At 37.3% G+C, this 12,176-nt stretch overlaps 1 protein-coding gene across 19 annotated transcripts in view; it reads left to right on the forward strand.

Annotated features, from left to right (window-relative positions):
• Nucleotides 1–12,176, forward strand: part of EYA1 (EYA transcriptional coactivator and phosphatase 1) — a 224,575-nt gene that overhangs the window by 167,317 nt on the left and 45,082 nt on the right. For 15 of the 19 annotated variants that reach the window (XM_080380766.1, XM_080380771.1, XM_080380775.1 and 12 more), the window contains 2 exons: nt 10,458–10,600; nt 11,756–11,839. In XM_080380766.1, coding sequence (XP_080236892.1) covers nt 10,458–10,600; nt 11,756–11,839 — 227 coding nt within the window. The remainder of the gene's footprint in view (nt 1–10,457; nt 10,601–11,755; nt 11,840–12,176) is intronic. The other 4 variants (XM_080380773.1, XM_080380777.1, XM_080380770.1 and 1 more) reach the window with 1 other exon arrangement.

Consider the following 12,176-nt stretch of genomic DNA (forward strand, 5'->3'; position numbering starts at 1 on the left):
TTATCAGGAGGTTTTGTTTTGAAGTTTTGTTGGGGGGGGGGTTGGTTTTAGATTTCTTGAAGTACTTGATGTGACTGATCTTGCATGTGCAATGTGAGCTTTAATATTATTTGCTAGGACTCAGTTGCTTTTCTGCATGAGTGTGTACCTGAAGAAAATGTATGCAGTGTTGTCTCTTTTGGTACATTTGCTGAAAGTAAGTAGGGACTAAAATACAGCTGCTGTGTGCGTTTATATACACAAAATCACGTGTGCAATGTGTTTGAGAAAGGAATCTTTCTAAATATATGAATGCATGTTGAAGTCTGTGGCTTTTAGAATATATGGATGTGTATTGGAGTCTGCATAATTACTCTGGTTTTGACTTTGTTTTTAATTTGGGGGGGTGTGTTTTCATGTGGGTTTGTTTGCTTTTCTTTTTCAGTTAGAAGCAGTAGGTTCCTCTTACCCCAGAAAACAAATGTGATCAAGTTTTGGCTTTCATCAAGATACTGAAATTGAGTTGTTGTATTATCTGGGTCTTGATCTTTTGCAAAACTTTTGTGTACATTTTTTTTAAGTAGTTGATACTTCCTTAAAGCAACAGTAAACACATATGGAGAGAGGAGGTATATTCTTCCCAAGCTCAGACTTAGTGGCTTAAAAGCTGTTGTCTTATTTAAATAGTTTTCTGTGCTCTATAAACCTGGACAAAATTTTTCTGTCAGTTCCTTTTTAAGAAGTCTTTCTTTTCTCCCTCATATCGTCCACACTTTTGTTATGAAAGTTTTGTGTAAAAATTTGAAAGATTTTGGTGGCCTTTGTCATGGATGGGTCCTGCTCCTAAGCCTCTTCTAGTTTATGCTTTCACGTATTGAAAAATATACGTCCATGGGTGCCCTATCACTGCTTGCTTAACTATACGTTGGACATGTGCACAGCTCCTCCGGCATTGCTAAGACTGCTCTTTCCCTGCGATACTAATGACTGATTTAACAGTTCTGAAGAAATTCCTTCAAATGGTTTGCAAATAACAACTCTTAATGTAGTTATGGGGTTATCTTGGGCAGGCTACCTGTGCCACAGGCAGGGACCGGTTTAGGAAAGTACCTGCTGTGGGCCACTCTCGATTAGATGGAGCTGATGGAAGCCATCTTTCTGTTTCCCTTCACCAACACGGTCACATTCGCAGAAGGTATAGGGCTAGACCGAGATTTCTCCATTTATCTTTACGCATTTATCTTTATGCACTGAAATCAGGATCAAGCCCATTCACGCTCTTGTACTGAGTGGAGAGAGATGAGTATCTCTGTTTAGAGTTCAGTTTAACGACAGTCTAAATCCTGAGGTGCCAAAGCCTCTCCACTGGTATGAGAGCAGTTTGAGGTGACTGACAACCCAGTGTTGGGTTCCTAGGTTAAAATTAGGTGAGAACATTCTGCTGCTTCACAAGCCTTCAACCCTGGTAGAAGGGAAGGACCAGTCAGCGAATCCAGTGCTGTGCCTGCCATTTCCCCTTGGACAGTAAAGTTTACCTTCTTCTTGCTGAAGCTTATTGCAAAGCCTCAGTTGAGCTCATGCACAGTATGCTTGGAAAACAAAGTAAAGCTGGGGTTAAAGAAAAATGGGATCAGTGGGGATAAGTGAAAGGCATATCAGAGAGAAGGAAATTAACAGCTGGGTCAAAAACACAGAACAAAGAAGTTAACTAACCGAATTTTAGTTACAAGTAGTCAGATTTGTCACCAGTTTTGCCACATCTGGGCACATTAGGCTGCTGATTCTCTACCACAACTGGAACGCTGCATATGAGAGCTGGTGAGGAGCTGTGCAGGGCCGTCACATGAGGCTACTACTAGCTACCTATCCCTTTAGTAGGATGGGCTCCAGCTGCTGAATTGCAGCTGTTCTTAGTGGTTATTGATATTCCTAGACATCATCTATATTTTTAAAACCCATGTAATCTGTGCAGTTCTGAACTATGCCAGGACAAGCACAGAACAGCCTTCAGACTTTAGAGGCACCAGAATAATTTGACAGGCATAGGTGTTTCCTATGAAATTGGGCCAGTAAGTGAAACAGAAGAGTCTGGTAAGAAACATGTGAAAAGAGAGAAGGTAATTATGTGCTCTTGTGACATTTTTAGTGGAGTTTTGCAGACTCAGAAAGCTCAGATAATTTCACTTAAAACATATTTAATTCCTTGTCCAAATATAATATAATCCTTTTATGGTTTCCCACAGTTCCTAGTTAAATATGGACGTTTTTGCCACGCAATCCAGGATTCTTGCAGAAGAACCTGAGATTTTCAATGCTCATTGTTTCTTCTTTCTCTTCTTATTGTGGATCTGAAAAATTTCTTGTACTCTTGATTGCACAGAAGTTGATAGTCCCTGTCTCCATAAATCAGATGTACAAATTAATGTTATATTCTTGTGAACAAAAGGCTTTTTTGCTAGTATTTTTGCTAGTGACATAATCAGAAGTTAAACAGAACAGTTAATCTCAGTATGACATTTCACATTTTTAATATGTGCTTTGTTTCTGATTTAATTGGACATTTTGTTTCAGTTCAAAAGTAAGAATTTTCAAAGGTTTTTTTGCACTTGTAGACTTCTGACTTTCACTTAATGGAAGAAAATTATTTTTATCAGAATAACAACAGATTATTAGATTCCTTCTGGGGTGAGCTTTCGTTCATACTTGAGTAGATTATCCCTGGTATGAACAGTGAGATGCTGATTTTTTGTGTGAGCTGTAGTATGTGAGAGAAGTAATAATAATTAAAATGATAAAAAATAGTAAAAGTAGACTAGCAAGTTAAAATTCAGTCTCCATTCCAATACTCAAATTCAATAAAGTAGGTTCAGAGTGAACAAAAGGAAGTCTTTCTTTATGTTGTGTATAAGTAAGCTGTGCAGCTTCTTGCTGCAGGATGTTGTGGATGCAGAAGATTCATGCCATTTCAAGCATTGCTTAGACAAAAGCTGGATTTACACAGACACTTGTGCAAATATGATACTGTATTCATATGATGCTGTATTTACAATTTATTAAAGTGTTTCTCGCATAGAGAGAGACTGTCATTATTCTTGAGGTTTAATCACCCAGTTTTCTTGGTTTCTGCAATAAGTATGTTTAAAATATTACTGGAAGGTTTTTTTCATATTGCTGACATACTTCACAGTGCAGAACAAAAACCCCACAAGGGCAGTGCTAGCAACAAAAATTGTTGTCAGCCGTGAGTCATCATTTTGCTCTAAAGACTAAACTTCTTTTTGCTTGAACGCTGTATCATATTTAGTATTGGAAAATGAAAAGCTACTTTTACAGTTACTTCTTATCATATTTCATAACACTAAATTAGAGGCAAGGAAGTGAAACAGAGCAAATAGACTATATAGGCAACTTTTCAGTAATAGCTGTTTGTTTTCACTAATAGCTGTTTGGAAACAAATACTGCTGTATTCACAGTACGTTATTGGTGTTTTAATGTTTGCTTTTTTTCATAGATATAAGTGACAAGTAAATCTAGAGCATATATTTATATGGGAAGTAAACTCAATGAAAATTCTGAAGAAACAGGAATTAGATTGGATGCAATAATGAATGGCAAAGTAGAGCACTGGTTTTGCTTTTCTCCTGGCTTTATGTTAACAAGGTACAACTTCTAACTCTTTTGCGATGCATCCAGCAATATATAGCCTGACTCACTGTCACAAGATATGTTGAGGCTAAGAACTTGATGCACTTTTAAATAGACTTTTTTTAATAGATAAATGGGATATTCATCATTGGTTTTAGGAGCATCAAAAGTGACAGTAATTTCAAATTATTTGAAAGAATAAATAATGAGTAAGGAAGAAATGCCTACAATGGAGAGTGGTACTATGGGCCCATTATGCTTCAGCTTTTTTTCTTCAACGTTGAAAGTTGGAGGGAACAGTCTGGACCACTGCAGGGCTTGTTAATATAGTTGTTGTCATACATAGTTAGTGTATACTGTTACATAGAAGATACACTCTTAATATGATATTTTGTCATTGTTTTGAATATACAATGCTAAATCAGGAAGTCACCCAAGCCTTGAAATAAATAGGCATTTTTGCAAATATTTTAAACAGACTATTAAGGGTTTCTGTCAAGTTTATAATAGTAGTCCTCAACAGACAAACCTTATATTTGTTTCATAAGGTGCAGATTTTGACATTTTGTCAAAACAGTACTAAAGACATCCTTCTGTGTCCTGCAAGCATGCGTTATCATATTTCTTCCAATACTTAGGACTTTTACTCACTACTACTAGCATGGTAGTACACTACTGCTAGTGTAGTAGTCACATTTTTTATAGAGAAGTAAAAAAAAAAAGAAAAATCCTCAAATACCTGTGTGATTCTGCTGCCTTGTTTAATCCTGCTTCAGTTTTATGTAAGGAGTAAAGGAAGAAGTTTGTATAGTGCTCGTGAAATTTTGTGTTTAGCTTTATTTATGCAAAAGTAAGAAAATCATAGCATGAGACCGACATATTCAAACTACTTGTATCTTATATTTTTATTTTGGTATGCAGGAGTTGAAATAAATCTGGCCTGAGGATTTAAGGTCTTTATTCAAAATTAAGTATAAGATTTGAGGGGAAACCATTAATCTGGGCACAATCAAAATGGAAAATATTTGTGCATACCTACTTGCAGAGACATTTGACTGTTCTAGCTATCCTAGGCCCATCTCACCTGTGTGATTTACATTGTGACATGAGATATGATTACTTTGATAATGTGCATTTACTCTTTTTTGCATACCCTTTCAGTGTAGTAGAGAAAAAGTCTCATGAAATTTGCAATGCCTTTATCAACAGCAAGAGTTCTACCCACACAGCCAGTGAGATTTACGTAGAGATAGACTTGATTTTGGGATTTCTGGGATAGCTAGTTTTCCCCAGATTCCTCATTTGATACTGTTGCTGTGTAATACATTGAAATCGATAGCAAGAAAATACAGCAATTTATGGGGGGATTTCCATAACAAACAGAAAAGAATTACAGAATATAGTGTTGCCAATGGTATCTCTGTGGCTGTATTATCTATTCATAAGTAATCAAAGTATTCTTATTTATGAGATGATGGAAAATTGTGCTGTGTGATAAAACCATCGAGACTGCCCACAATGATGTATAACAGGGAGGTATATGCTTATGAAGTATTATGTCAAGTTGAAATAATACGGTGCCTTGAACCATAGGGAAAAGTATGCTAAAGTATGGCTCATGTATCTGAGGTAAACCAGAATGTAAACATTTTTTATTCCTCACACTTATGTGTAGTTTTTGTCTGGGTTGGTGTCAGCTTACAGTACAGGGGTTACTACCAGGGGTCAGGAGCAGGGGGTATCAGTCACACCTGGAAAAAGAGGCATACATTTATAGAGTCTTGGTTTAAAGTGTTTTTCTGACTGACTAGAGAAGTCAAGGTTGGGTCTATTACACTTGGTCAAGGTGTGGAAGAGGGAATTCTGAGTGTGTGAAGCAGAAACAAGCTGTAATGTTTTGGTGTCTGCCCGGGGCAGAGTGCAGAGAGGTTCGGTAGCAGAGAGATCTTAACTTCTGTGTCTCTCAATGAATGCAGAAGAATTACTGTTCCTACATTATTAGTACAATTTTGTGAGGGCATATGCAACACACAGTAATGGCTGTATTGGTCCAGACCATTGGATCAACGAGCCCCGTACCTGCCTGCCGCAGTGGCCATCAGCAAACGCCCCGGGAGCTGCAAGGATAGGCTAAGCTTCTGCAAGACTTGCCCTAAGCACTTTTCCAGCTTCCAGGTATTTTCATCTCGGGGGATTTTCAAAGCTGCTGTCGTTTGTATGTTTAGGGTGTGCCTACATTAGCATTTAAATTTGGAGCAGGAGGCTGCTTTGATGCAGAGCTTTGGCTCAGCAGAGCAGTCCTAGAGCACCCAGCTGGTGTCCTTCCGGACAAAACTAACCAAGAAAGTGTCCTTCAGGACAGCTCCTAATTCTTCCAGCCCCTATTGAGAATGCTCAGGAGACTACACTGACGCTCAGGCTGGACCTACACTGAAATGACTTCCCAGAAACAGGCAGTGAAGCCTGGGGCCGTTGCCACCTTGTTCAGTCCCATAGACCCAACCTGCTCATGTGGCATGGCTGTAGCACCCCTGTATGCTTCTCTTCCAGGGATGTCTTCAGGCTCCTCTTGAACCATTGTAATCTTTTGGGAGCCTGGCATTTTTTGGCAAAATGTGCCGCAAATCTCCTAGCTTTTATCTGAACTCCTCCTTCTTGTGTTTAACCTGACTGCTGCCAGCTTCCTTTGGTGAACTTGCTTTAGTGTTGGGACAGGCAGTGGAGAGCTGATTCTCACCCCATATTCCACTCGTGATTTTGTGGAGGGCTGGGTTTTCTCCTGCGTTTCCGTATTTCTGATGTTCAAGAACAGGATAAAATTAAATTCAATGCTTTAGAGACATAGTAATTTCCCAGGGCCAGTATTACAAAATGGCTTGTACTATGAAGTCAGCTGAGGTTGAACAAATTAACCTCCTCCTATCAATTAATGTAGAATAATGGGTATAACGATAACTTGTTTTGTGGCTATATAGATTGACTTTAGCAAAGCTTTTGCTGCCCTGACAGTTAAATCTTTTCATTTAACAATCTTATAAGCAAACTAGGCTAAAGCAGCCTAGCAGAAACTGCAGCAGAATGATATAAAGCTGTTTAGGAGACCACGTCCAGAGAGAAGTCAGTGAGAGCTCTCTGTTAAGACAGAAGGATGGCTACAGCAGCATTCCTCAGTGTCTGCCTCGGGCCTAGCATCAGACCACATTTTCATTAATCATTTAGATGACGGAACAGAATGTGTTTGCCTATTAAATATGTAGATGACACCACGCTGAGAGGGGCTGTGAGTTCTTTGGAGACGGGATGAGAACTCAAAAAATGGAGATGTGATCTGAATAGGAGCAGGTGTGAGGTATACATTTAGGCCGGAATGATGAACTGCACAAATGTGGGATGGGGAATGTTGGCAGCTCCTTCCAGACTCTACCTTTCCCTGCAGACTGCTCTCAGTACTCCAGATATTAGTGGCACATCGAGTACCCTCAGCCGCTGTTGTTTTTCTTGCTCCAGAATTTGTCAGGGCTTGGGCTTGTCAAGGCTCAGGGCTCAGCTGGATACTGGATTCTTTAATTGGGTTTCCTTATGAGGACCTGAGAGTGACCATTGGACAGTGAGCTGGTAACCCAGCCATGCGCACAGAGGCTGCCCTGTTGAATGACCTTAATCCAAAGAGTACATGATATGGTTTTCCTTTACTTACACGGAGTAAGTTTCTTGCACATGATGTCACATGTCCCCCCATTGGTTACTGCCGTCTGTGACACTGTTCATAACAGACTGGTCTGAGTAGGCTCAGAAGCTCTAGGTATTAGCAATGTTGTGTATTCAGTTCATGTGCCATATTTGGCCAGGTCTTTGAGAAATGACCACTTAGGTATCACTTCCTTCTTGGGAGATAATCTAGGGATCCTGACATTAACATTTCTTGAAAATATTGCAGAAAATGTGAATTGTCTCCTGCCAGGTGGTGTCCAGGGGAAGGTAGCCTGCAGGGGAGTAATGCTTTGCTTGACTTTGCTTTGGGTTGCTGTATCCAGTTTGGAGACACCATACAGAGTGATAATCAGAACCTAGAAAAAAGGATAAGTCAGGGAAGGGTTAACCTAACAGCAATGGAGATCTGAGAACAGTCTTCAAATGCCTGCAAATACAATGAAGGGAATAATTTTTTCCCCGCTTTCACAGGTTGAACTTACATTGCTGTAATGAATGCTGCAGTTGGATGTTCTGTTTTTAATGGCATGGCTGTTAAAGCAGCATAGTAGGTGTCCTGGAGACCCATAAGAGCGAGACAGACAACTCCTTCTTGGGTAGGATGCAGATACAGTGGCCCCAAGAAGGGTGGGCTAAGGTGTGCCCAGCCAGCCTTGGGTTCCCAAGGTAGGGCTGGGGGGTCCTTCTGTCAGGTGAGGATCTGGCCCATCCAGACAGATGATTTGCACATGTGAAGGGGAGATGGAAATGATTCTCCATCCAAACTTGTAGCCCGGTGTCCGAAAATTCTGAATGTAGTATGCTTAAATGAAGGTGTTTGCAAAAATGGAAAGCCGGATGGCTCTTACAAGCAGACTTTCTTCCCTGCCCTCACCATGCTGTGCTCTGTGTGCTCACTCTTGTAGGTTTTCTTGGTTCTAATTGTAATGAAGTTTTGTTTATATGTTTTCAATGCTATCTGTTCCCTGTTTCATTTACTATTGTTACTACTACCTCAAGTTTAACACTTAAACTTTTTAGGTGTATCACATCTGTGAGAAGAATTTAAAAAAACTGGGATCTAAAGCCAGACTCCTAAAAACATTGTCAGAGACCAAGAGCAACCCTAATTTAAATTAATCAATAGGACATGCAATATTTCATTACATGTGAGTTTTAGACCACATATTTAAAACATCATTGGCCAATTCACCTGTTGAAGAAATTCTGGTCTGTTTATTTTATGGGGCTATATTTTATTTCAAGGCTCCTGTGCATTGTTTTCTTTATTATTTCTTTTTTTTATTAAGGTTTTTAATAATAAAAATAATAAGTGCAGCAAATTCATTTAAGTTTAAAAGGTTGAGAAAATTTATACTAGCTGAGTTATGATTTCTTATGTATGTTTAAGTACAGTAGGTGAAAGAGCAATTCAAAGCATTCTAAGTTTAAATAGTTTAAATAAATATTCTGAAGTGTACTTTGTCATTGAAAACAAGAAATATTATGGCAATGTACGTGGTCTTCAACATTTAAACCTCTGACTTTACTTACGTAGACTGACATGGCTAGATTGGCACGTACACAGAATCACATTTTTAGGTACAGGTCTGTTTTAAAGAATCTTTGTTTTACCTTGAGTTACGTCTTAACTTGTTGTTCTGTTTTGTTTAATGTAGCCTGAGATACTTAGGTAAAAGTATAATGTAAAATATATAATATATACTAATTTCCATTAAGTGTAGATTTGAAGGCGGAGCATGAGAATTTCAAGACCTTTTCCTTTCATTCAGCACAAGGAACTGTTATTATTTTGAGTAACTGTGAATATGTGGTGTTACACAGATGTCCAGAGTCTCCTCCTTAATCTAACCTTTGACCTCAACAGGATGTTTTTTTAGGAGAAAGAATCACTTGTGTGAGAAATATACCTGTCTGTTCAAACTGGAATGCCATGGTCTAAGCTGATTAAAAAGAAAATTAATACTGATACAATATCCACATCTACTGAACTCTAAAGAGTAGTTAATATTAACTGAGAAGTGAGATTGATAAATATATCTTATGCTGAAAGTTCCAACTGCCTTCACAAAAATAAATTTTTTAGGAAAAAAATTTAAGAATAACCATCAAAATAAAGATTTTTTTCTCTGTGAATTTAAGACTGTGAAAGGAAGTCTTGAAAAGATATTTAAAAATGTGTTGTTGCATTTTTGAGGAGTATGGTACTTCTAGTTAAATGTCTTAGGAAGGAAGATTTTTGCTGGGTGTCTGCTTTGTTAATGTTCAAGCACTGCACTCTTATTGGACCTGTGGCTATTAAGCGTAGCAAAACATCTTCCAACTAGCATGATTTCAGGGAAACTTTGATGTTCTTACATATGTAAATCATCATTCTTTTTTACCTGTTCAACAACAGTAAATATTTTTATAAATAAATTTTGCTGAAGCATAATAATTAGCATACAATACTGTTTATAAAGAGTTGTATCCTTTCTTGAAGGTACTCATTAAAAAGTTCAGTGTTGAGTAAGCCTTTCAAGAATACTGTAAATTTTATCTTCATAGTTGATGGATATTTCAAACATATTAATTGAACTTACCCTTGGAAAATAAGAACTGTATTTTATGCCATATTTAGAAATAATTATATTCATCTGGCTCAAATGTAGTAACCTAAAAGTCAAGTGTCTGCAACCAGACAGTTGGGAAAAGTTTTCAGTTTCTATATGTTATTTTTGTTTTCTACACCCAGATGTTTTTTCTTAGCAGTCACCATAATGGTTATCTCAAAGCATGTTTGAAAGCATGTTCTTTAAAATAAAGCTGCTGTCAGTTAATATTGTTCATTTAGAGTTTAATCTTGTCTATGAAGTGATATGATCTTCTCTATGATTTGAAGGCATTAATATTTTTTTTACTTCTTTAGTTTTTTACTGAAATAATTTATATCTCTGTTTTTACATATAACTTGGACTTGATTTAATTAATTTATGTATCAGTATTGCCACTTACCATTGTATATGTAATTATTTTAGTTAGGACTCTCTAGTGAACATCCTGGTTTTAGTGTCGCATGTAAAAAGCAAGTGAGTTGTTCAAGTTTAAACTGAAAGGTAAACATATAATTTCTTTACCACAGCAGAATACAGTACAATCCACAGTCCATCAACACCCATTAAAGATTCAGATTCAGATAGATTGCGTCGTAGTTCAGATGGGAAATCACGTGGACGTGGCAGAAGAAACAATAATCCTTCACCACCACCTGACTCTGATCTTGAGGTACATTATATTAGATCTCTTTGACCTGTTACAGACTCTATTTTTATCATTAATTTGCACAGAGAAGTTATTACTGACACATCAAAAATAAAGTGGCATTGGAGCTCCCTTTATTTTTTTTTCTAACAGTATTTTCATGGAAGGTGTGACTTCTAAAGAGCCATCTTCATGAAGAGTACCTACTTTCTCTGAAAAATACTGGGGGTTTCTTTCTCCTTTTGGTTAAAAATAAAAAATAAAAGACTAACCTTTTTGCAAGTCAAAAAAAGCTTCGCGTTTGGACAGGAGGCACTTCTAGCACAATAGCGGTTTTTGTTCTCTCATGCTGTGTTCACATTCCTCCCAGTAGCCCATGCTTTATGTTGAGAACACATCTCCAATGACACACCACAGCTATGAGTGTCCACACTGCATTACTTTTCCTTTCCAAAAGCTTAGCCCATTTGTCATCATGGGAAATACAATCTCACTAGGATTTAAAATACTTGTATTTGAACACTTATTTTTCATTAAAATACCATTTTGTGTGTGGTCAGAGGACAGATTTAAAACACATACTTTCCATTGGCTGTAAGTGAAAGAATTATTTACTGATGCTATGCATTCTTAAAAATGCACCATCTAAGTTCGTAATTTTCCTTCTTCAGGTGCCTAAAATCCATGAAAGATGAACATAGATTAAGGGGATTTAAGTGCTTAGCAGCTATTTGCTTTATTTTGTTTTTAGAGGTAATTTTCAAGAGCAGTTACACGAACTTTGTTTTGTAAGACTTGCGGAAATACAGAATACAAACCCCAAAGATTTAATTTTCAGAGGCTTCTCTTCATTTATTTCAGTTTCTATCTAACATCTGGCTTTAAAATAATACATTGTACAATCTCATTAGCTATGTGTATTTGACAATAACTATAATTCTGTTCTAACAGAATAATTTGATATAATAGCAATTGTAGTAAAAAGCTAACAGATTGTATTACCATATTCTGGAAAAAACTTGTTAGTTCTGAAAATAAATGGCAAGGCAACTATGGTTTTAATATATAAACATTTCAATACAATTTTCTCATTTGTGCACTTACTGATTCAAATTTTAACTTTCCATTTCAAGTATCAGCTTCACAGAGGAACACATTGATTTGATTCTCTTTTTACAGAGAGTATTCATTTGGGATTTGGATGAGACAATCATCATTTTCCATTCCTTGCTTACAGGGTCCTATGCTAACAGATATGGAAGGGTAAGTGTCAAGAAACTGATGGAAAATTTCAGTAATATTTGCTCTTTTATGGTTAATACACAAGGAAGACCAGAACACTAGATGATTTTCTAGAGGCAAATTGGTACTGGTGTCTTAAAACATAAAAAAATCAAGGAGTAAAGCTGTTTCACACATCCATTCTTTGTACTTACTCACCTCTTATATTCAGTGAATAATTAAATAGCGTTGGGAATAATACTTTGATGACTTGAGGTTTGGTTTGTACGCATGGAGTGTCTGAAACCTGTTGATATCATCAAAATCTGCAAAGGTTTACCTGCCCTCACAGAGTGAAGAACTTCCATGAGTGATTGCT

This window comes from Falco punctatus, assembly GCF_963210335.1.
Source record: "Falco punctatus genome assembly, chromosome: 3".
NCBI classification, from domain to species: Eukaryota; Metazoa; Chordata; class Aves; order Falconiformes; family Falconidae; genus Falco; species Falco punctatus.